The sequence below is a fragment of the Dendropsophus ebraccatus genome, chromosome 14 (genome assembly GCF_027789765.1).
Source record: "Dendropsophus ebraccatus isolate aDenEbr1 chromosome 14, aDenEbr1.pat, whole genome shotgun sequence".
Classification (NCBI taxonomy): domain Eukaryota; kingdom Metazoa; phylum Chordata; class Amphibia; order Anura; family Hylidae; genus Dendropsophus; species Dendropsophus ebraccatus.
Window position 1 is genome coordinate 51,652,103 of NC_091467.1, and position 26,528 is coordinate 51,678,630.

The 26,528-nt window shown below is 44.5% G+C and overlaps 1 protein-coding gene across 4 annotated transcripts in view; it reads left to right on the top strand.

The window, feature by feature from the left end:
• The window catches only part of CDH4 (cadherin 4), a 557,258-nt gene that overhangs the window by 473,223 nt on the left and 57,507 nt on the right, over positions 1-26,528 (top strand). For all 4 annotated transcript variants that reach the window (XM_069952222.1, XM_069952223.1, XM_069952224.1 and 1 more), the window contains one exon: positions 23,881-24,036. In XM_069952222.1, coding sequence (XP_069808323.1) covers positions 23,881-24,036 — 156 coding nt within the window. The remainder of the gene's footprint in view (positions 1-23,880; positions 24,037-26,528) is intronic.

Sequence of the window (26,528 nt, forward strand, 5' to 3'; positions counted from 1 at the left end):
CTGATGGCCCAAACTGACCATCTTGCCATCACTTTGGGTGACCTGCCAGTAAGATAGCGTCTGTCTCATTGAAGATGAAAAGGAAATGATGAAGGAAAGGACAGCTGGATTCACTCCTCTATTGTCCATTCTTTTAAAGGGGTACACTCACCTCCAAAACTTTAAATATTTTGTAGATAATACGAAGGTAAGCAATCATGCCAATGCTTTTCATTAGCGAGATTGCTAACTTTACTGACCACCTATGTCCACTTTGTGAGAGGTGGCCGGGCTGCTGACATCCTCAGGTGGTCGGCACATCAGAAGCTGGTAAGTATGCTTTCCCAGCTTCAGTGTCTCCCTATGAGATCACACACATCACCAGGGCTTGTGGATTGTGCCTGGAGGCGTGTGTAATCTCAGTGGGAGACACAGAGATGCAGGTCTGATCCAGCTTAGCAACATGGTGTCCTGTTCTCGCTCCCGCTGCGCCCACCCCCAAAGCACAGAATCAGAACTTCCCACCCCCAATAACCCGAAATAACACAAAGGGAAAGATTTATGAAATGGGTGTGAATATACACCTGGTGTAAACTGCCCACAGCAACCAATCCCAGCTCCTCTTATATTTTACCAGAGCTGAAAGCTGAGCTGTGATTGGTTGCTGTGGGCAGTTTACACCAGGTGTATATTTACACCCTTTCATAAATCTCCCCCCAAGAGTGTCTGTATTTTTTAATAAGGGTATAAAAAATAAGTACAGTTAATAAAATAATTATTTTAATTTAACTAATTAAAATCTCCATAACTAATATTCTCAAACGGTAAAGACCACGTCCACCCAGTAAGGGAAAATACTCCCCTCTATTAAAACACCATGACATCTTCAACCCAGCCGACTGACTGAGGCACAGCACTGCGACCAGGTTCTCAAAGGGGTTGGCCACTTAATAGTAAAATTGTTCAGTTTACAGTATAAGTAAGTGTACTCACTGTATTTACTAACAGCAGCTCCCTGTATTCCTCCTCCAGGCTGTGCTGTCCTGCTCTGTGGCGAGTCTGTCCATAAGATGGCTGATATAGAGTAGCAAGTGACCATGACCCGCCCCCAGGTGTCCACCACTGAGCCTGTATATTCCTATGGAGACCACTGGGGGGGGAGCATGGTCACATGCTCCTCCATGTCAGCCATCTTATGGACAGACTCACCACAGAGCAGGGCAGCACAGCCTGGAGGAGAGGAGTATGATATTTGCTCTATGAGGTACACAGGGAGCTGCTGTCAGTATATACAGTGAATACACTTACTAATACTGTACACTGAACTATTTTACTATATAGAGGCCAACTCCCTAAAAGAGAGCAGAACATAGCGATGACAAGCTGAATCTGGGGGGAGGTGATAATAACCCTTTAAAGGGAACCTGACACACAGAACAAGCCGCCCTATCTGTCTCCATCATGAAATACAGTAGGAGGAGCTGAGTTAGTTGTGTAATTTACACACCTAGTCCTTGCTCAGTTAGGAAGTCTTATGTAAATCACAGAGTAGGACAGCCCACTGGTCTCCTAAAATAAGCATATGAGCAGAGTTATACCAAATGTTTTCCTATAAAACTATACATCAATCTGCTCAGCTCCCCTGGCTCTATAACATGGCGCTGACACGGCGGAGGAGAAAGTTCTGAAGTTAACTTGGTAAAATGAACAGGCGGATGTGTAGGAGCAGACGTAAATGGAAGCAAACACAAGGAAAGTGTTTTTCATGCTTGATAAGTGGACACGATGTGACAGAATCACACCCTAGACATAGCGTAAGTGACTCTGTTCATTACATGCAATAAGCGCTTTAATAAACCCACACAGACCATGCCGGAGGCCTGATTTTCTGTCATTATCCGCCGGCACTTTCTTGCATCAACAACAAGACCATGACAAAGGCACAAAGAGCTGCTGATCCGTCCCTGCCACCCCCCGGCACTGCCTACCTGTTATGTCTGGAGACCCCACTGCTAAAGGCGCAGATTAAGCAGCCAGCTATGGGGACCACCCACTGCGTCTTAACTCTGATGTTTTCTTGGTCCTGGCTTATTTGTCACCAATGCCGTCAGGTCTCTGACCCACATGTGGTCCCCTGCCGCCAGGTCAGGAAGAAGAGCTCTGTGTGAGCCCAGATATAATCAGTTCACGGCTGCTCTTTAATGGTCTGGAAAGGGAAGGAAGACAAGAAAATCTGTCTGTTCCCCTAATCTCCAGCCCAGATTCCAGCAAGTGACAGGAGGAGGGGAGGACCTGACATGGCAGGCGGCTGACAGCTGGGTGCTAAATGCATAAGTATAGCTAGAATATGAGATCACAAGCTGCAGTATAAAGGGGTTCACAGAATCCGCCCTAAAAGATGGCGTTATTCACCTGCTGCTCATCAGTGGCCTAACAAGCGTATTGCAGGATACACAATATTGATAGGAAATCCCACAGTTCCTGCAAGAAGCTTAGATCAGCGTTTCATGAGTGCAATAATACTCCCCCCCCCCCCCAGATTAAAGTCCCCTCACCCACCTCCTGCAGGTCTCTGTTATCCATGATATAATACTAACCCCCCCCCCCCCAGATTACAATCCCTCACCCACCTCCTGCAGGTCTCTGTTATCCATAATATAATAGTACCCCCCCCCCCCCCCTCCAGATTACGGTCCCCTCACCCACCCCCTGCAGGTCTCTGTTATCCATAATATAATACTACCCCTCCCAGATTACAGTCCCCTCACCCACCCCCTGCAGGTCTCTGTTATCCATGATATAATACTACCCCTCCCAGGTTACAGTCCCCTCACCCACCCCCTGCAGGTCTCTGTTATCCATGATATAATACTACCCCTCCCAGATTACAGTCCCCTCACCCACCTTCTGCAGGTCTCTGTTATCCATGATATAATACTACCTCTCCCAGGTTACAGTCCCCTCACCCACCCCCTGCAGGTCTCTGTTATCCATGATATAATACTACCCCCCCCCTCCAGATTACAGTCCCCTCACCCACCCCCTGCAGGTCTCTGTTATCCATGATATAATACTAACCCCCCCCCCAGATTACAGTCCCCTCACCCACCCCCTGCAGGTCTCTGTTATCCATGATATAATACTACCCCCCCCCCCTCCAGATTACAATCCCCCATCCACCTCCTCCTGCAGGTCTCTGTTATCCATTAAATAATAGTTCCCCCCCCCCCAGATTACAGTCCCCCATCCACCTCCTCCTGCAGGTCTCTATTATCCATAATATAATACCCCCCCCCCTTCCAGATTACAGTCCCCTCACCCACCTTACCTGCAGGTCTCTATTATCCATAATATAATACTACCACCCCCCCCCCCCCTCCAGATTACAGTCCCCTTACCCACCTCCTGCAAGTCTCTATTATCAATAATATAAAACTACCCCCCCCCAGATTACAGTCCCCTCACCCACCTCCTGCAAGTCTCTATTATCAATAATATAAAACTACCCCCCCCCCCTCCAGATTACAGTCCCCTCACCCACCTCCTGCAGGTCTCTGTTATCCATGATATAATACTACCTCTCCCAGGTTACAGTCCTCTCACCCACCCCCTGCAGGTCTCTGTTATCCATAATATAATACTACCCCCCACCGCCAGATTACAGTCCCCTAACCCACCTCCTGCAGGTCTCTATTACCAATAATATAATACTAACACCCCCCCCCCCCCAGATTACAGTCCTCTCACCCACCTCCTGCAGGTCTCTGTTATCAATAATATAATACTACCTCCCCCTCCCCCAGATTACCATCCCCTCACCCACCTCCTCCTGCAGGTCTCTGTTATCCATAATATAATACTAACCCCCCCCCCCAGATTACAGTCCTCTCACCCACCTCCTGCAGGTCTCTGTTATCCATAATATAATACTAACCCCCCCCCCCCAGATTACAGTCCTCTCACCCACCTCCTGCAGGTCTCTGTTATCCATAATATAATACTAACCCCCCCCCCAGATTACAGTCCTCTCACCCACCTCCTGCAGGTCTCTGTTATCAATAATATAATACTACCTCCCCCTCCCCCAGATTACCATCCCCTCACCCACCTCCTCCTGCAGGTCTCTGTTATCCATAGTATAATACTACCCCTCACCCCCCTTCGCCCCCAGATTCCCATCCCCTCACCCACCTTCTCTTGCAGGCCTCTATTCTCCATAATATAATACTACCCCTCACCCCCCTTCGCCCCCAGATTACAGTCCCCTCACCCACTTACCTGCAGGTCTCTATTATCCATAATATAATACTACCCCTCACCCCCCCCCCCCCTTCGCCCCCAGATTCCCATCCCCTCCCCCACCTCCTCCCGCAGGCCTGGCCTGGCCTGAGGCTGACATGTCTGATGCCGGCTCAGTAGCGCACAATGTAAATTGCAGTCACAGCATAATTCTGATTCCTTCCCAGTAATTATACATATTGTATTGATACCTGCCCTGGGGGATATACAGTATATACTGCCCTTACCGGTGCCTGGGGGATTGGAAGATATGAGTCCCATCACGTCCCATCCCGGCTGTCTACTACAATACGATTAAATCAGTCAGAGGAAATGTGGAAACTTTTATTGCTAAGATGGGCTATTTCCTCTCCCCCTCTTCATCTCGGTCATACTTATAGGGATTATTTTATTCTAATGTCAGGGCTGATTTTGCTGCTGCTGCGGCCGCTCCCTCCGGCAGCTCCCCCCCCCAGCTCCTCATCTATGTATTAATGCAGCAGGGCAGTTCTCGGAGACTGGCTGCAGAATATCTGGATAATTTGCTGGAGAACATTCAATTAGAATATATTAATATTTTAGATTTTCCTCATTAATTTGATATCTGGAGATTTCATTTATCGCTGGGGTATGCAGCCGGGGGGGTGCGGGCAGTGTGTTGTTTGATGTGCCTACCTGTCATTTACCCGTCAGCTGCATGCCATATGTGGGGATGGCATTAACTCTTTCATTGCTGGTTCACCTGTATGATCCTTAGACAGAGCAGACATTCATTGCATATACAGTATAACCATAGAGCCTGCTGAAAAATGATCATTTTCTCTAGTTTTACAATTTATGGGTTTGGTTAAAAATTTTTATTTTATTTTTTTGCTAACAACATTTTACCAATTTCCGATAAAAATGCTTTCCACAAGTCTGTCACTTTGCCGTTGGGTAACTTTATGCCACGCCTGTTACAAAACTTCTGGCTTAGCTCAGTTTCGTGCCCATTTATCTTCCTGTTGATCACATTAGAAAAGTTTTCAATGGGTTTCAGGCAGGGCCGTTTTAATACATTGGCGGGCGCGGTGCATAGCCCTGGAGAGTGGGCCCCTTACCTTTTTGGCACCCCCCCCCCAACCCAGAATATCAGAAAGAATCAGTGCTGGTGCTGGTCACTACTCACTTATAAGACGTGGCCTTTATAAGGTTGGCCTGGCTTCTCTCATTTTACTCCTTAATGCAAACTCACGTGCATGTACATTCTGGTTGCTGCAGGTTAGCACAATCCCATGTACACGTGAATTCGATAAACCAACGCTGTGCAAAATCATACACCGTTTAACTTTAATCGGAAACAGGTCTTGGCAGCCAGACAGGGACCTATCACTACTCGCCAGAGATCGCTGTGATTGGTCAGTCTTTACTAACAGACCAATTGCAAAACAATCTATTTACAGACAGACCAATTGCAATGTGAAATGACAGGAGGGGCGGGCTTCTGGCAGCGTTGTGTATGGGAATTCAGAGCCGGGAGAGAAAAACATCCCTGACACAGTACAGAATAAAATATACACAGACACAAATTAACACCTTCCTATCTTCATTGTTGCTCCTGTCCCTTTTTGCTACATCTAATAGTCTCCCCTGCCCTTTGTTGCTGTATCAAATAGTCTCCCCTGTCCCCTGTTGCTGTATCTAATAGCCTCCCCTGTCCCCTGTTGCTGTATCTAATAGCCTCCCCTGTCCCCTGTTGCTGTATCTAATAGCCTCCCCTGTCCCCTGTTGCTGTATCTAATAGCCTCCCCTGTCCCCTGTTGCTGTATGTAATAGTCTCCTTTGTCCCCTGTTGCTGTATCTAATAGTCTCTCCTGTCCTTTGTTGCTGTATCTAATAGTCTTCCCTGTTCCCTGTTGCTGTATCTAATAGTCTACCCTGTCCTCTGTTGCTGCATCTAATAGTCTCCTTCGTCTCCTGTTGCTGTATCTGATAGTCTTCCCTGTCCACCTTTAGTCATCCCGGTGACTGTACCCTGTTGCTGTCCCTAATTTTTGCTAAGCCCTATCACATCCTAAGGCTATGTTCACACTACGTAAGAGACCGGCCGTTCCGTGACCCAGCCGGGTCACGGAACGGCCGGTCTCTGGCCGGATCATCCCGGCTGGTACTTAGGTACCGGCCGGATGATCTTTCCAGCCGCAGAGCTCTGATGCGGGTGCATCAGTACGCGCCCGCATCAGAGCTTCCCATAGCACACAGTGAAGTAAGCAGCCGGAGCCGCTCGCTTCACTGTGTGAACTGACAGGTCTTTCTGCGGCCGCAATTCACTGAATTCCGGCCGCAGAAAACTGACATGTCAGTTATTTGCGGCCTCGTATGGGATCCCGGCCGGAGCGTATACGATGTGTATATGCTCCGGCTGGGATCCCATTGAAAGTAAGGCATTGTTCCACCGCGCCAAAAGTATGGCTGTTGTTGCCATCCTTACCAAATAATGCTGCCATAAAGTAGACATATTGTAAATGTGACTTCTTATCTCCTTTTTTTGATACACGAAGAGAAAACAATCTCTAAATCACTTGGATAAGTTTAAGTTTCATAAGTTATTAGCTCATTAAAAAAAAATATGGCTCGGTCCTCATGTTTACAAGTACTACAGCAGTGGTCTTCAACCTGTGGCTCTCAAACTGTTGCGAAACAACAACTCCCAGCATGCCTATGCTGAGAGTTGTTGTTTAGCCACAGCTGGAGAGCCGCAGGTTGGAGATCTCTGTTCTAAAGGGTTAATGTTGATTGTTGCAAAGTTCTTCATATGATCACCAGGGGGCGCTGTGTTTGTAATTGATCACAAATGTGCCAATAACAACAACAGAACTCTTTGTCATTAGGTCAGATGTGAATGATGGAAGCGTCAGTGCGGTTGCTCTCCAGCATTGGCTTGGCTAATTGCACATCTCCCCAGCGCTCGGGAGCCGCAGATAACTGCTACAAATCCAATTCTTTCTGTATTAGCTCCCGTTGGGTGTCTGTGCATTTAATTTCCTGCTTAGCTCGGAGTTGATTGGACGGCGTGCAGATAAAGTCGCTCTCCTCCGGCCGCCGGGAGACAACAGGATGTGCTTGCACATCTCTCTCTCATTTTATTACTGCATTTAACGTTTTAAGGACGCCTCTCGCATCTGCCCCCGTGTTTAATCGTCCTGTCAGCTCACTTTGCTGATGAGCGATTTTCCAGATCTGGGATTTGATACTACGCGGGTTGTGCGATTTATTTACAGACGGAAGCTGTTTCGCCCCTTCGCCAAATGTTTGTGTTAACGGCATCTGGTGGTGTCATTTTTTTTAACTTGTTTTTTTAGGCTGAAAATTTGCTCATTTGGAAAAACACTTAAGGGTTTGTGTAGCTGTCAACTGGTAGAAATTGGGTATGTGTTATGGCGGGGGGCTCCCAGTCTGCACCCTGAGACCACTTGTGCAGGGAGATAGGACTCACTCAGCTCCACTTCAAGAAGTAACTCTAACTATCAGAACAAATAGGAAATATAATGTATTGTGTTACCAATAGATTAGGAAAGTGTGCACTACCTGCGGCCCTCCAGCTGTCGCACAACTACAATTCCCATCATGCCTGGATACTTTGGCTGGCCAGGCAACTTGGGAATTGTAGAATTGCAACAGCTAGAGGTCCACAAGTCGTGCACAACTGGATTAAGACATACAGTAACTGAGAAAATGCTGTGTTTGTAGGCACCTGTGCAAACTGTACATTCATATGTAGGTATATAGCAACAGATGTATACGGACATGGCCGCCACTGTAACACTGCACCTTCATATGAAGGTATATAGTAACAGATGTATACGGACATGGCTGCCATTGTAACACTGCACCTTCATATGAAGGTATATAGCAACAGATGTATACGGACATGGCTGCCATTGTAACACTGCACCTTCATATGAAGGTATATAGCAACAGATGTATACGGACATGGCCGCCATTGTAACACTGTACTTTTGCAGTAGCTAAATCTAGCTTTACACTACTCCCTTCTCTTTTTAACCCATTATGGGACCCCAATGATTCCAAGAAGCAGAGAGGAGGGCTAGTGAGGTCACTTCTAGTTCCCATTCATTTCAAGAGAGTCAAAAACTAGCTGATCGGTGGGCTGCCAGTGGTTGAACTAGGCTGGGTCCACACTACGTTTTTGCAATCAGTTTTTCTTATCGTTTTTTGCAACAAAAAAAAAAAACGGATGGAAAAAATGGATGCAATTGTGTGCATCTGTTTTGATCTGTTTTTCCTTTGACTTCCATTATGAAAAAAAAATATCAAAACGGATCAGTTTTTTTTCTAACGGACACAAAAATGAGGTCGACTTTTTTTTGTGTACGTGATCAAAAACGGATTCGTTTTGATCTGTTTTTTTTTATAATGGAGGTCAATGGAAAAAACGGATCATCAGTTTTTCATCCTTTTTTAGCATCAGTTTTTCATCCTTTTTCTTGCAAAAACGGATGAAAAAAACGGATTGCAAAAAAGTGTGAACTCAGCCTAACAAGAACTGAAGTCGATTCTGTCCCCAGGTGAATGGAGCAGGAGCATGCATACTGGGCCACCATTTTGTTCACTATAGTCTATAGGACTCGACCGTCGAGCAATCTCAGTAGTACAAATCTGGCTGGCAGGGCAGCTGGAGAACCACAGGCATCATGTATGAAGCTCGGGCTAACCTCATAAGCCTGTAACCCATCCTTTATACATTGTGCTTGTTGCATGAAGAATAATGGAGTCATGGTTTCCTATGCCGCTGCCTCTATCACTATTAATACCATCTCTGTGAGAACATTCCAGTCAAAGTGTACTTATACAGAGAAGTATTCAGCGTTCTTGCATGTGTTAGAGGCGAGTGCATTCTCCATGGTCCAGGATTAGCTTCTAATCCCATCATGAAATCGAGCATCTAGCCTGCCGTGTCTTCTGTCAGGAGAGTGCTTTCATCTGTGTGGGAGATGGGACGTGACAATGCTCTAAATGGTACAAATATGGCGGCCAGAAGCGGTATCTTGTAGCATCCTTAAGCATCACCTGAGGACGCTGTACCCATGATGTGTTTACATACACCTGATCTTATAGCATGACTGTCTTCATACAGTATCTCATTGCTTATTTAGCAAAGGGGTTGTCCAATTTAGGAAACCCATTGTCACAGACCCTAATAGGAAATTTTAGGAACAACTTCTATTTGTCAGCATGTAAAGCAGCTAGAAAGAGGGTCTCTCAGGGTCCTTTTATTAGACAGGTCGATGAAGGCCTGATCAATATTGTAAACGAGCGCCAATCTGTTTACTGGTCCTATTATAGCAAGGGCCCGATAATTGTTTACCAAGGGCAGCATGGACATCATTAGCGATGTCCATGCATTCCTTGCCCAAACAGCTAATACATTACCTGTCCACACATTCCCAATATTCTGCACTCTGCTTCCCTGTCCCGTGGCTACAGCTTCAGAGCGGCCTGTCTGAGCTGACAGTCCGCTCGGCCAATCACTGGCCGGACCACCATGACCAGTGATTGCTGAACGGCCTGTCAGCTTAGATAGGCCGCTCTGAAGCGGCAGGAGAACACCAGGAAAGTGCACAGGTTTGTATCCCTTGCAGTCTTGACTGCACGATTATTGAGCTGTGTAATAGGCTCAGTGGCCAATCGCCAATCTTGCAGATTTCATTGGGACTGGAGTGTATAGTAGCCCTCCGATTGTCCCCTGATGGAAGTTGTTGGGTCATAAGGACAACTCTTTGTTCTAGGGGACATAAGGCACTCCAGAGGTGGCCAGGTGAGAAAACACAAAGAACATGCAGACTGCATCCATATGTGGCCCTAGGTTGGACGTCCTAACCCAGGACCCCAGCATCACAATGCTAACCACCAAGACGTTTGGGTTTCATTATTCGTCTTCTTGGTGATGATCTTACGACTCCCCAATTGTCTGTGCTATACAGAATAATTTGCAGATGCATCTAGCCAGGAGATACGGCATCGCCATTAACCCTTTATCCTGCAATGTGCGGATCTGTTGCTCCCTTCCCGCTCATGCTGACAGCGAGGATACAGAGAGATTACTGTAGTCTGCTGAGGAGGAGAGAAGCAGCAGACAGAATCCCAGACAGTCAGCCTCAAACCGCAAGATCTGTAACTTCACACACATCACTGGCATCTCCTGCAGCTTCCCACATGATGACTAGCAAGACAAGTTGTTCTGGCAGAATGCTCCAGCACCATATGCTGCTACTTCAACAAACTCCGAGCAGACACGAGATGGATTTAGACACAAGTAGTGTTTATTTATGTAATGTATAATGCCAGCGCTAACAATGGTGGGGACGATCACCCAGCTATGCGCGGTCAGGGCAGGACATATGGTGATCTAGTACTGTGCTACGTCCTGGACTGATCAACTGGTGTCAGAAAGTGCCAGAGATTTGTTATTTACTTTTATTAAAAAATTTCAAGTCTTCCAGTACTTATCAGCTGCTTTATGTCCTCCGTATCTTTGTCTATGGAGAGGTTTTCTATGGCAATTTGCTTCTGCTCTGGACAGTTCCTGACATGGACAGAGGGGGCAGCAGAGAGCACTGTGTCAGACTGATGAGAATATACCACTTCCTACAGGACATATACAGCAGGTCATATGTGCTGGAAGACTTGAGATTTTTTAATAGAAGTAAATTACAAATCTATATAACTTTCTGAAACCAGTTGATTTGAAAGAAAAATATTTTCGCTGGAGTTGCCTTTTAAGGACAGTCATGATGTAATACAGCCAAAAAGAAATGTGGACCCATTGGGTCACTAATGGATTGCGGGTATGTTCACACAACGTGAACATCCGGCCATTCCATGACCCCGGCCGGGTCACGGAATGGCCGGTCTCATGTACTTAAGTACTGAATAGAGGCCATTGATCTTTCTGGTATAAAAACACCCTCCAAGGGGGTAAGATTTTTACTAGAGATGAGCGAACCTCGAGCATGCTCGAGTCAATCCGAACTTTCAGCATTTGATTAGCCGTGGCTGCTGAACTTAGATAAAGCCCTAAGGCTATGTGGAAAACATGGATATAGTCATTGGCTGTATCCATGTTTTCCAGACAACCTTAGAGCTTTATCCAAGTTCAGCAGCCCCAGCTAATCAAATACCGAACGTTCGGGTTCGGATCGACTCAAACCCGTACCCGGTTCGCTCATCTCTAATTTTTACCAAAGGGATTCCTCAGGTTGCTATCCCTATAATAGCCATAGCAATGTCTGGCTCATAAATAAAGAAGTGACAAGTCATGTTACCAGGGCAGTGACTGAAATAGACATAAGTTGCACAGGTCAAGGCAAGCAGAACTCAGGGATTAAAAGGCAGAGGTGAAGTTGGGGGCTAAATAACAACATACAGTTAAAGGGGGTATCCAGCGCTACAAAAACATGGCCACTTTTCCCCCTACTGTTGTCTCCAGTTCAGGTGCGGTTTGCAATTAAGCTCCATTTACTTTAATGGAACTGAGTTTCAAAACCCCACCCAAACTGGAGACAACAGTAGGGGGAAAGTGGCCATGTTTTTGTAGCACTGGATAACCCCTTTAAGAACAAACGCCAGGCTGATACAGTACTAAAATGGAACCGAACAATTGGAGAAGTGATGGGGGACGGTCTTAAAGAAGCCCGGGGCACATGGGCTGTGGCTGGAGTCTGGGGTAGGCATTGGACCTTCAACAGAACGTAAGCCTGCAAGATGCAGAAGAAGATTGGCATCCGGAAGGAGAGTGCAGGATAAGTAATAAATGTTAGACATTTACATTCACGTTCCCTGACAATTCGCCTGGACTGGAATTGTGATCCCTAAGTCTACATTATTGTTACTGTGCTTGGAAGAACATACACTTTCCATTTGTCTCTTGGTTGTTTTTTTTATGGACTCCGCTGCATTGTTCTGGAAATCTCCGTATGCTTTGAATTATCCCCTTTATGATAACAGGTTGTGGAGAATTGTATCTATATGGAAATAAAGAAGAACACTCAGCACTCAATCACCAAGGCTTCTTGTCTTTAGAACAATTTGGGCTGCAGATTTTTTTTTCTATTTTTCCATTAAAGGAGCCTTTAATTTTGAGGTAATTGCCTATTTGAACAGACAAAAGGTGTTGTGAATGCGAGTCATCCCGGCTTGTGATTAGCATGTCTGCAGCTGGCGGGATGTCTGCAAGGGAGAGAGAAAAGATTTGGAGGATTTCATTAAAACTGCATCGCCACTCCATGAACATACTACTGGTGAGGAGTGGGTACATCTGCAAGGAAGGAAGGAACACCATACAAGTGCAATGGGAAAAGAGGAAAACAGAGGGGAAGGGGAGGGAGTATGGATCATGCCTGTACTGAGGAAGGAAAAATGGATTCCAACTATAGACGGAGGAAGTGGAACTATATCTGCACAGATTGTATAGAAGAAATCACGCCTATAGAGGAGAAAAGGAGAGGTAGCACACCTGTACAGAGAAGTAAGCCGAGGAATCATACAGAAGAGGGAGGAAGAAGAATCATATCTATACAAAGGGGATCATATTATACTCTTCACCTATACAGAGGAGGGAGGAAGAGGAGCACATGTACAGAGGAGGGAGGAAGAGGAGCACATGTACAGAGGAGGGAGGAAGAGGAGCACACATGTATAGAGGAGGGAGGAAGAGGAGCACACATGTATAGAGGAGGGAGGAAGAGGAGCACATGTACAGAGGAGGGAGGAAGAGGAGCACACATGTATAGAGGAGGGAGGAAGAGGAGCACACATGTATAGAGGAGGGAGGAAGAGGAGCACACATGTATAGAGGAGGGAGGAAGAGGAGCACATGTACAGAGGAGGGAGGAAGAGGAGCACATGTACAGAGGAGGGAGGAAGAGGAGCACACATGTATAGAGGAGGAAGGAAGAGGAGCACACATGTATAGAGGAGGGAGGAAGAGGAGCACATATGTACAGAGGAGGGAGGAAGAGGAGCACACATGTACAGACGGGGGAGGAAGAGGAGCACACATGTACAGAGGAGGGAGGAAGAGGAGCACATGTACAGAGGAGGGAGGAAGAGGAGCACACATGTACAAAGGAGGGAGGAAGAGGAGCACACGTACAAAGGGGGGAGGAAGAGGAGCACACATGTACAGAGGAGGGAGGAAGAGGAGCACACATGTACAGAGGGGGGAGGAAGAGGAGCACACATGTATAGAGGAAAGAGGAAGAGGAGCACACCTTTACAGAGGAGGGAGGAAGAGAACCACATGTACAGAGGAGGGAGGAAGAGGAGCACACATGTACAGAGGAGGGGGGAAGAGGAGCACACATGTACAGAGGAGGGAGGAAGAGGAGCACACATGTACAGAGGAGCACATCTATACAGAGGAGGGAGGGAGAGGAGCACACCTGTACAGAGGAGGAAGGAAGAGGAGCACACATGTACAGAGGAGGGACAAGGAATCTTATCTTTTAAGACGAGGGAGGAAGAAGAGTTTTACCTATACAAATGAGAGAGGAATGGATTTTGCCTGACCAGATGACATAGGAGAGATGATGTGGCTTATTTCTGACCATAGAAAAAGTAGGAATAAACTGCACAGATGGAGGCTCAAGGATCCTATGCACAGATGGAGGAGTAGGAATGACACTTGTGCAGTGGGAGGAAGAAGGATCTCACCTGCAGAGTTAAGAGGAGTACTGGAGAGAAATAATAGTCCTGTAGAGTATAATAATAATATTACAGTATGGAGCTAGATTAGATGCCCCCGTTGCTTATGAAATAAGTAGCTTGTCACTGTGCTGCACCAGATGGTTGGGAGCTCCCACCTATGATGTACAGAAGCTGTGAATGTTTTGGTCTTCAGCCGCCGATCCCTCTGTCCACTGTGAGCCTGTATCATGTTACTAGCCCCTATGGCTTTCTGACTCATGTTCGATTTGACACTGTAATCACCTAAGGACCATTCTTTATAATGGGAGAGGCAGAATTATTGCTGGCCAGATACAATGTAAATTATCCCATCATTCCCCTCTGAAAGGTAAAACTCTGAGGTGCTGACAAAGCGATGGAGCGCTGTGCCCTCACCCACTGTGCCTGCTGCTGCCATGCTGACAGTCTCATCCAGGCGGCTCCGCACTGTGTACACACTTCACTTAGACTAAATGACATTAGCGGACTCTTCAGGGCCCTTGTGCTACTGCAGTCACTTATTCGGATCTTCCAGGTTTGTAGTAATAAGCAGCCGACATATCTAGGCGACACGTGAATCTGCTGAGATTACAGGATTTTTGTGATGTATCTTTAAGGATAAAATTCCATCTACAAGTATCATCAGTCAGAAGACGAATATAGCATGTGCCTGTATAAAGCCACTGTTGTTTTCACTTATTATTATAGCCCGGGAATTGGTTTTTAAAGCTTCTTTAACACTAAGTAGGGGATTTCTGGCCTTGTGTCTTGTCAAATAGCTGTTCTGGCAGGAAAATGACAATGAAGACATAAATCTATGTGGCTATTGTGGGTATAGAACAACGAGTCGCTTTACATAGGATACAATGCTGGTAAAACTAACAGTAGATAAAGCCCCCCTTTAAAGAAGTGTCTAAAGTGTAAGGGAATAAAGGCAGTGTAGCAGCTGCTCAGTGTAACAGATAGCGGGAATAGTCCTGCTATTTCATCTTCCTGATAGTTGGACCTGATCTGTGAGGGTCCATTTACACCGAAAGATTGTCTGACAGATTATCTGCCAAAGATTTGAAGCCAAAGCCAGGAACAGACTATAAACAGAGATCAGGTCATAAAGGAAAGCCTGAGATTTCTCCTCTTTTCACATCCATTCCTGGCTTTGGCTTCAAATCTTTGGCAGATAATCTGTCAGATAATCCTTCTGTGTAAATGAACCCTTACTCTGGATCAGTTGGTCATGACTCCTCAGGGCTGGTTTTACTGTTTATCCCTGGCCTTTGCGATATGGTGTGGATTATAGCTTATTCCCTTTCGTCCCATTGGCATCACAACATATGGGGTATTATCGCCCCTGAGACGAAGGAATATTTAATGAAGCAATCAAATAAATTTTATTCCCCTCCTCCAGGAAGTATAAATAGGCCCCCCCTCCCTGGATCATCAGTCTTTTTTTCTTCATTTCTGTGTAGCCCTAGGGGACTTTGTCCCTCCTCCTTAAAACCCGTGTGTTTTTTTAGTACCTGTAAGGTTCCGGCTAACTTGATATCCTTCGCAGGATCCAGGTTTTCAGGCTGTGTATATTACATTTTCTTCATTCAGGTCAGTCACTGCTTTCAGCAGTAAATTGCATCCTTGGGCCGAAGTGGAACGCACTCTGCGTTCCAACGACGTACTTCCGCCAGGGCGGTGGCTTCCAGCTGGGCTGAAAGATCATCTGTGCCTCTTGAGGATATTTGTCAGGCCGCTACCTGGTCTTCTCTGTCTACATTTGTAAAACACTATAGATTGGAGTCCATTTGTTCTACGAGAACAACGTTTGCAAAATCTGTGCTTAATGTTGCTGTGATCAGTAACCCACCCGATGGGGACAGTACTTGCTAATTCCCCATATGTTGTGATGCCAATGGGACGAAAGGGAAGTGGAAATTATTATGTTAATTTGTTTTCCCTAAGACCCATTGGCATCACAAGACTCCCTCCCTGCTGCTACTATTCTTTATAATTGACTGATGATCCAGGGAGGCGGGGCCTATTTATACTTCCTGGAGGAGGGGAATAAAATTTGATTGCTTCATTAAATATTCCTTCATCCCAGGGGCTCGCAGGGGCGATAATACCCCATATGTTGTGATGCCAATGGGTCTTGGGGAAAACAAATTAACATAATTTCCACTTCTCTGTGCTTTTGTTTCCAGCATTCTTTATGTGTTGTTCTAGTCTAGTTACCTCTTGCGTCGGACTTGCTTTTGATTCTCTGTACTAGTTGCTTAGCTACTTGTATTCATTTCTGTTCACTTTTTCTCTTGTCATAGTTCCTGCTTGCTGTTCTACTAGGGGTGGTTTTTATATCAGAGTTATCATAGGGATTTCTGTAGGGACAGTGAAACTTTTTGGTTTTTGGTGTGATGGTCATTGTTTAGGAATATGTATAGGCAAAGCTTAGGGATAGCATCCAAAGTAAGTTATCATCATTCACTTTTCCCATCATTTTTTCATCATTTACTTTGTCACCTACTGGTGAGTTTCTATTCTTGTTTTTGTTATCTGTGAGTATCAATACTTTCTTTGTATGCTTATTTTTATGGATGCTTGTCATACAATCTGTCTCCATTATAAGTCTTGAAAGTATCTAAGTACCGGTAGCCACCTTTAAGACCCAGAAAGGGCAATTGCTTTTGGGTAAAGCTCAATTCTGCCATCTAGTGCCCAACCAGTTTTGTTACACTGAGCATCGAGTGACATCAATAGACACAGTGGTTTCCATTCTTGGGGGATATATTATTTTACTCCTAGTTTTGGCTTATACTCATATAAATAGTGATCCAAATACCGGCATGTGAGAGAGAACAGTGGACCAAGGTAGTCCAGCCTTGATTATGTCATTGTTATTATTTATAATGGATTCCCAAATGTTCTCATGTTAGCATGTTGCGTCTAGAATGCAGAGCAGAATATGCAAAAAAGGGACTACGAAAGCTACTAAACCTATACGCTTTCCATTGTTGCTATGGGTGAAACTTAGTTGTGAGCGACTTCAGTGCAGGAAATTTAGGGATAGTTACAATGGAACGGCCCAGGTTGGGTTCTTACCGTGACTCATCAACGCTGCAAAGGAAAAACTTTAGAATGTCTGTCCCTGTAAGTGGATTGGCATACCGCCTGTACTCCACAATGTTAGGAGAGGTGAGCGAAGAATGCTTTTGGAAATGCTATTTGAGTCTGCAATTGGTCTCCGCGTTCCCCAAGTGCAATCAAATGAGCGCAATTAAGGAAATTCATTATATGGCTTACATTTTTCAAGGTGTCAATTTCCACCGCTGAGGCCTCCCTCAGGGCAATTCTTTTTGAAATGATGAAAAATAGAAGTAATTAATTAATCTTTTTAATTGCGCTGACCCACCGCTGTTCTGTCACTTCTCCTCCTCTGGAGCCGCCGGATCGGGGGTGTCCTGTTTTCTTTCCTCTACGCTCTTGACACTTAGTTACGTTTAATAAATGAATGTTCTTTCCGGCGGTGCGGCGGTAGTGGCAGCATGTGCTGGGCCTTATGTTGTCTCGTGTCATATGTGACCTCAGCATGGGGGCTGGGGACTTCCACAGCGCCGTTGTACAAATGTTAATAAATCAGTGGCGGAAGCGTTTCCAATTGTTAGGATTGCCGTATGTTAAACATGAAGGAGAGTTGATAAGAATAATCCTTATGTGTCTAAAAAGGCTAAAGGGAATCTTATCATGTCCTGTCATAATCATTAAGGGGGCCATAACAAGGATATAACATCTGGGGACACAGTAATAAATATGTAACACCTGGGGGCACACTAACAAGTATTGAACATCTGGGGACGAAGTTATGAGGATATATACTATGGTAATACATATGTAACATCAGGGGAGATGTAACTTGTATGTAACACCAGGGGGCTTTATAACAAGTTTGCAACAGCAGAGGGCGCCATATTAAGTATTTAACACCAATAGGTGGGATAACAACTATAAAACACCAGGGGGTGTCATAAAAATATGTAATACAAAAGGGCACCGTAGCATGTATAAAAAAAAACAGGGGTCGTTGAAACAAGTATGTATCTCCAGTGGTGACGTAACAAGTATGTAACAGTAGGGGGTGCCATAAAAAATATGGAACAGGAAGGGGACGCTGTCACAAGTGCATAGGGCAATATAGCAATTATATAACAGCAATAGCTCAACACTCGGGGTATTTCAAACACTGTTGTAATGTAACTGTTGCCAAACCCCTTAAAGGGGACCAGTCAGCAGGAAAGCAGGGGTGTAAATAGGCCCACGGCTTCTTTCAAATCAACTGGTGCCAGAAAGTGCTAGAGATTTGTAATTTACTTCTATTAAAATTTTTTAAGTCTTCTAGTACTTATCAGCTGCTGTATGTCCTGCAGATAGTGGTATATTCTCTCCAGTCTGACACAGCGCTCTCTGATGCCCAAATTCCCATAGAAAACCTCTCCTGCTCTCCAAACTGGAAAGAATACACCACTACCTGCAGGACATACAGCAGCTGATAAGTACTAGAAGACTTGAGATTTTCTTAATAGAAGTAAATTACAAATCTCTTCTCTTTAATACAAGCTTTTAAAAGCCGGTAAATGAGGCTTCCGAAGCACAGTAAGAGTCCAGGTTTAGTAAAACCTTTGTCCTCTTATTCATCGCCCCTGTACCTGCTTATCCCGTTTGCCCAAAAGTCACTAGATCTGGAATCTTTGACTGTAAGCATAGGACATATTGCTATATCTTATTCCTGCTTAGCATAGCAGGCCATGTATATCCAGTGTTCAGAGTGACTGACTACAGGCTACATGGTCATTGACAAGGTTCATGGATATGGATGCCAGGGTCACAGGCGGTTCCTGGGAGACTTGTGCTCAGACAGCTGTAAAGTTTGAGCTCAGAACAAGCCCTGTACAAGGTACATTCATGGCCTGGCAGCGGGGCACCATCTGGGGAGATGGAATAGCAGCTTTGTGTTTTCTGCTTAAGGTGGAATAGCATTAATATTAGACACAGAGTATGTGCTCACCGTGGGAGATGTCAGGCAGTGCACATACACCATGTCAGCCAGGAATCTTTATATCAGTCATGTCAAACAGCAAACTCGGCGGATTACGAATTACTTAATCTGTTTAAAGCCCAATGATAAAGCGTGCTCTGTTGTAAACTTTTATCATTTCGATGTATGTAAAATAAGCAATGAAGCATCTCTGACGTTATCTTGATTAAATACCACTTACTATTTTGTGTATGCAGCTCCAATGCAGGTCTATATGTCTCCGTGGTAACAGACTACAGACCAGCGTTGTGTAGTCTGATCCTGCAGTCATGTCAGTCACCTTACATCCAGTCAATACAAGTAGAGACAGAGGGGAGGACGAGACTACACAGGATTTGTTTGTAGCCTGTTACCATGAAGGTAGATAGTTCTGTGATTGAGCTGTATACACGAAACAGTAAGAGATTCGTATTTGGGCCTATAGGCAGAGCGGCATCAGTGATTATTTTAGTTGTATTGGAGATAAGCAAAGATGCACATACGCTTTAACCCCTTAATAACTGATAAGTCTTCCTAGCTACAGTGTTATGGGTGGAGGGAAGAAGGGACCAGGCTTCCCCTTTCTGGTGCAGGCCAAAATAGGCTCAGACTGAAGGGAGTATTGCTAGTATTTAGCACAGTGCTAGGGATGGACAGGCTCACAGCATGAGGGGATTTGCAGTATTAATATGTTACGTGTTAATGTGTAGCCATTCTGACTGCATCATCTGCCGTTTGGTTCGGTCTGACTAGCCTGCTGGACCTCCTTGGCCTACTCCGTCCTATCACATGGTCATCAGCCACCAATACATCCACGTGGTTCTAGACTCTATGTAGGCGACGACTTCTCAGACAATCTGGACTCCCTGCAGCCTGTTTCCCCGTCTCAGCTCATAAATAAGGATTAGTGGTCAGCCATTCGGCAGCTGCCTGATGAATATTTATGTGGCTGCCTGATGCGCGCGGCGCAGTACATCTTACACTTGAGGAATCCATTTAGGGAACAATAGATAAAGGGAGAAACTTCAAACCACATATAAGCCATGAAAATACACAGTCCCTACCACAAGTCTTGGAGAAACACGTTCCCGAGGTCTGTACACATGCCGAATCGATGCAATAGACAACCACATTCTTGGCGACACCCCAAACTGGAAACCTGTTTGCTGTTATGGCCTATAGAAAAACAATAAAAAGTTATTCCCAGAGCACAAAGTGCAATGTGCATCTAAAAACCATGAGACACTATACAAACCTGATTTAAAAGCTTACTGTTGTGCATACAGCCTCCATGGTTACAGACTACAAATAAGTCCTGCTTTAGAAAGAAGTAGGGGACTGATTGGACAGAGTAGTATATCACTGCTGGATCAGACTACACAAGGCTTGTTTGTAGTCTGTTACCATGGCAGCTTACCATACAACTTTAACACATAACAGTGCTATATACAGCACCTCTACTATCAATAAAGCTCCAAGGATTTGGCTGTATGGGCACCTTTACAGCCAATGTATATAGCTGCTTTTTTCCGTAGCCAATACATTATATGGGAACCATTACCCCATTTGGAATTAAGTATTGCATTATGTCTATTCAGATCAGTAAACTGGCTATGTAATGCATGAGGGACTCTCTTTGTCTCCACTTTGATCAGTAGATGTAGGTCCTGAGTTTAAGACCCCGTTCTTTTGACTGATAATTAAAGTGCATTTGTACACAGAAGACATAGCGCCATCTAGCTGTCACCAACGATATCCCAACACGTGAGGGGTTCCTCATTCTGAATCCACCAGGCGGTCCTTAAATGTCCCTAAACTTCCCTTACTTCAGAACAAGACTTTGAACAACGTGAGCGCAGAAGAGAGAAAACTTCTTTCATCCATTTTAATTAGGAATTATAAATATAAAATGAATTCACATTAAAACTAAATGAAACCTATTTGAATAAGTTCCTGCTGTTTTGAAGCTGCAAATCCTTGATTTGGGCTTTTTCTACATCGTACAAAACTCAAAGAGGCGCAACTCCTACATCAGACGGGTAAATGTTTCTCCCCGTACATTCTCCTGCTCTGTGAAGTGTCATTTTCACACGTGCGGGCTGCAGCGCGGCTTCCTTGTCTCAGAGCGTGCCAGCTTACAGATGCCAGGGAACACCGCTATTTAAATACACTGGCAGAATATAATAAGCCAGAGTTTATACTTTGCTTAGAGCACCTGAAAACCTCCAAAAAGTAAAGACTACTTTTTTTCTTAAAGAGGTAGTTCAGCAAAATAATAATAATAATAATAATAATCTTTCAGATCAGAATACACCACTTCCTGCAGGACTCACAGCAGCTGATAAGTACTGGAAGACTGGAGATTTTTTTTTTTAATAGAAGTAAATCACAAATCTCTGCCACTTTCTGATACCAGTTGATTTGAAAACAAAAAATGTTTCGCTGAACTACATCTTTAAAGTTTTTTTGATAAAGGAAGTGACTGGACTTACAAAAACATAGCACAAATCAGAAGGCTATTGCTTATTATATAACTTGTTTTGTGTAAGATAAGTTGCATCTTTCTGGGGCACCATTTTGGAGTGCATATGCAACTCAATGTTAACTCTGCTGCACCTGTACCTCAAATCTGTGCAAATACAAATGCAGCACAGTTAACCGTCAGATATATCTAGTTAACTTCCTATGATTAAGATCCCTTGAAACACTTTTTGGCACTTAAAATATTTTAGACCTGAAATATTTACATCACTTGACAATCACTTTTACTGCTTCCTAGCAGGTATATTGAAGGATAATACTTGAGACTTAAATAGACTGTAGGTATACTTGAGAGTAAGTGTTTTATTACTTACAATATACTTAACTGACTTGATAGACAGTGGGCTACCTTAAGGGGGGCCTTTACAGATGCTCAGGTTCTCAGTGTCAGTGGCAATAAACTTGTATCTGTATTCACAGCTATGAACATCCACCTATTGCTGTTGGTGGGCACAGAGTGACACAAATCCAGGAACACAGCCCCACCTTATGGGTAAAGCTAGCTAGCTAGTGACCCCTATAGAAACCTAGCAGGTTTTGCAACAGAGTTCTCTGCTTTAAGTGCTTTTACCTAACTGCTGACTGTTTAGCTCCTTTCTCAGTTATAAGGGCTTGAAGAAGTAGAAGAAGATGATAGAGCCCAGCGTGGATTAGTCCTTACTCACCATCTACAGTTGCCTCAATGCAGGTGTTACTAGCCCAACATGGCTAGTACTGGAACTCTTTCCAATCGGCTTGGAAGCCCACAGATGGGTCCTAGCCTCCAGGCTCCGGAAAGTCATTCAGCTGTGCCATTTAGTGCATAAAGTATAGGGAGACATCTAGTGGTGGGAGTGCAGATAGACACCTTCACTCCAGAGCATATACACTGAATAATACCGACCTACACACATGCTATACAGCAGTGGAACCCCTGCTTTTGGACACTGCAAGAAGAACTACAGAGGGGGAGGGAGGTATACAGTATGGGGACTACTTGCAGACCAAGGGTAGACAAGTAAGCAATGCTATATTCTTCTGCCACATTTTTTTTTTTACCTTTGTCAGTCATTACCCTTCATAGAGACTTTGCAGAAGTTTGGGATCAGTTTCATGCAGGAATACTTAGTATTATAAATGCCACAAAGTGCAGAAGACAAGAAGACGATCCAAGGTCAGCGGCAAATCAGATAAGCTTCATGGGCTCTCCACCATATAAAACCTTTATCTTGTGACTGTAAGACAGTCTTAATGTGTATCAGCCCAATGCCTGCCATATATAGGCTTCCCTAATGGGGACGTGTCTGCTAAGCCAATGACTAATGTTCTTATTACTCTGTGCGCCAGGTATGGAACTTTTTTTTATATGGTTTTAATGAGAACCCTTCATTAATCTCTGTTGCGGTGGAGAGATAACACTGGGAGCGGGCTCTTACTTAAGGTTGTCACACATGTGTTCTTTGCATTATGGGTTCAATTATCTCTCTTCTTCAATAATGACCTGTGCTCGCTGAGTCTGTCCATTGCCGAGACAGATGGTTGCCTCCGTGCTGTGACCTTCAGGTCTGAGAGCGAGAGGTCCGGCAGGAATCGATGAGAGAGTGTAGAAGTGATAGCAAGGATCACCAGAGAGCGAGACTATTATGGAAGAAGAGCGGAGGACTGGCGCGGATTAACCGTTGTATGTGCTCATTATCTTCTGGGAAATGTCGGCAGATGCAATCTACATCTGACAAAGTGACCTTCATGTACTGTATATATATATATATATATATATATATATATATATATATATATATATATATCCGTATCTGTAATTGTTTTCTATCTCCTCTGTGTCACATACCTGAGGAAACAATCTACATGTTACTCTCATCAATCCTTGAAGCAGCAATGACATGCAGTGCTTTAATAAGGGTGAGAGCTCGCTTTATGGCATGTATGCACTATAATGATGATGCATCTCACACCACTGGTCGTCATTAGATAAGTAACTGTCTAAGATGGGAAAACCCCATTTAAAGGGGTACTTCAGAGAAAAAAGAATGTTTTTTAATCAACTGGTGTCAAGCTCTGTGCAGGCTTCAAGTTGTATGTCACCTCCCTGGATCCGATTGCAAGCTTTTGCATCTATTAGTATTCTGTTAGTATCCCCAGTCCATGGCTCTACACATGGACATTCTAATACGGTAAGGCCACCATAGTCACTACTGCCAAACTGCACCCAACCCAGTGTTCGACCGCAATTAAGTATACATGATTGCATAGGAAGCCATGTAAAATACAATATTTCTAAGTATGCTGTTATACTTCTGTTTCAGATCCGCTCAGATAAGGACAGAGAGAGTATGATCCGATACAGCATTACTGGTGTCGGGGCTGATCAGCCGCCTATGGAGATCTTTAGCATTGACCCCATCTCTGGTCGCATGTACGTTACGAGACCGCTGGACAGAGAAGAGAGATCTTCATATCATGTGAGTATATGCAGAGTGGAGTCATCCTGTGCGACAATAGTTTACAAAAATTGTTGCAAAACTACAGCTCCCAGCATATCGACTGTCAGGGCTTGCTGGGAGTTATAGTGTTGCAATGGCTGGACAACAATAGGTTGGTCACTGACTGCCAATTCTAAAATTACTTAAAGTGTCTCTGTCGTTTAAATTTTTTTTTTTTTTTTGCAGAAATCAATAGTACATGCGATTTTAAGAAACTTTGGAATTGGGTTTATTAGCTGAAAAATGCATTTTTATCATGAGAAAGCAATTTGAAGCTCTCCCCCCCCTGTCCTCATGGTTTTCTATGGAGAGGGGTGGAGGCAGAGAGGCACCAAAACAGAACAACAAAGAGTTAATTTACAGCTACATCCCCAGGCTATCTCCTCTGAAGTCAGCACTGACCTCTCTGACCTCTGAATACCGGCTTTCGCACAGCTCTCACTGTGTAATCCTTTGATCTCTGCTCTCTGCTGGCGACTAATCACCCTCCTCCCCCCTCCCCTCTCCATAGGTTACACAGGGCTCGACTGATGTAAAAGAGTCAAGATTTCCTGATAATGAGCAGTGAATGAGAGAGAGGAGAGGGTGGGGGACCTGGGGAAAGTCTTTTTAAATGCAGATAATGCCATATTTGCCTAATAAACCCAAATACAAAGTTTCTTAAAATCACCTGTACTATTGATTTCTGGAAGAAAAAGAAAAAAAAACACGACAGTGATACTTTAAAGTGGACCTGTCAGCATTAAAACATTATTATGGTTAATACTTATGACCAGCTTTACTGAATTCTCCCCTGTGAAAACGCCCACTTGGGAAGTTGAGGGAAGAATAGCTGCCTGTCAGCTATGAGGGCAGCCATGTTGCTTTAGCTGCTTTTAACATCAGTTAGGTATATGCCTTGTAGCAGTCACATGGATCAGCCCGTTACCTGCTAGCTTAATATGGATGCATTTTTGCGTCTGTATTATGGCTGCAGGCCATGGCTTGGCCATGGATCTCATGTCCCAGTTCAGGGTGGGTTTGGTTGGGTTATGCAGCTGTAAAACAAATGCAAACACACATCTTTATGTAACTGGACACAGGTAGAGACAGGTGTAAGATACTGGCCAGGAGCCTGGGCAGGTCACTTATTTATGGAGGATGCATAAATTATATCAGCTGCAAACTCGACCTCAGACTTTGCTGGATTGGGGGATGTGGGAGACATAGCTGGGGATGTGACGCTCTCACAGAGGATCAGCCATTTACACTTTCCGAAGATGATTGTAAGGAATATTCATAACGCGGTGGAAGCTACAGAGGCCCATTACAAAGCCTGGGAATTGTGTGATAAGCACGCCCTGAGGGAAAGATAAATATGCTGCCTCTTAGAAGCGAGCCGCCAGCTCAGAAATTACCTCATTCACAAACAATAGTTTTTCATTTGGAATCTGCAGCTGTAGAGCTTGTGTCTGGACAAGAATCAAACAGGCGTCTGTCTGTGGAAACTGCGGCCGAGCGCATCGTATACACAAATCACCGAAATTACATTGTATTGTTACACAATTAGGAGCAAGGACGGCAGAGGCTGATGAGGCCTACCCCGCGCATCAGAGCAGTGAGCTGACGATGGCGCCACCAAGAGGATGTGCTGAGGCCTACATGAGCGTTTCCATCACATCTGCACACACGAGGAGGCCACTCTTCAGTGAGGGGCAGGGGAGGATAAAGTACCATAGCGTATGGGTGGAGACGCATAAATTAAAAATTGTGGCCTCATCTGAACAGCAGGGGGCAGCAGCTCTTCACTCTGGCTTACGCATGGGGCCCTGAGTGAGGGTCTCACTGCTCTGGATTTCTGCCACATATCCCCCTGATGAAATCCGCAAATAAAATCTATAACAGAAATCTGCAGGTCCCAAAATCCATTTGTTGCTTTGCTGCTACGGTATATCAGATGACTAGCTAAATAGATAGAGAAAAATATACTCCGCAGCACTCCAGTGTTGAAAAAAACGTGCATAACGTGAATTTATTCCAACAAACGATATACAGCAACAGCATAAGTGATACACGGCGTTTCGGCGTCTCCTACGCCATTTTCAAGTGGTCTGGGATTAGTCCGCTGGCACCTACATACGGCTTTTTCGAGGAGTGCCGCCCACCTTTATTACATATAGCTAAATAGATAGATAGACATTAATTGATTAATTGATAGCTAATAGATATATAGATATTTAATTGATAGATATCAGACAGATATTAGATAGATATGAGAGAGAGATGAGATAGATATAGAAGATAGATAGGAGATAGATAGATAGATAGATAGATAGATAGATAGATAGACAGATAGATATGAGACAGATAGATAGATAGATAGATAGATAGATAGATAGATAGATAGATAGATAGATTGACCCTAGATTGTTCCTGTTTGCCCATTTTTTCTTCCTAAGTGATTATTTTAATCCCTCTCCTTACCGGCTTCT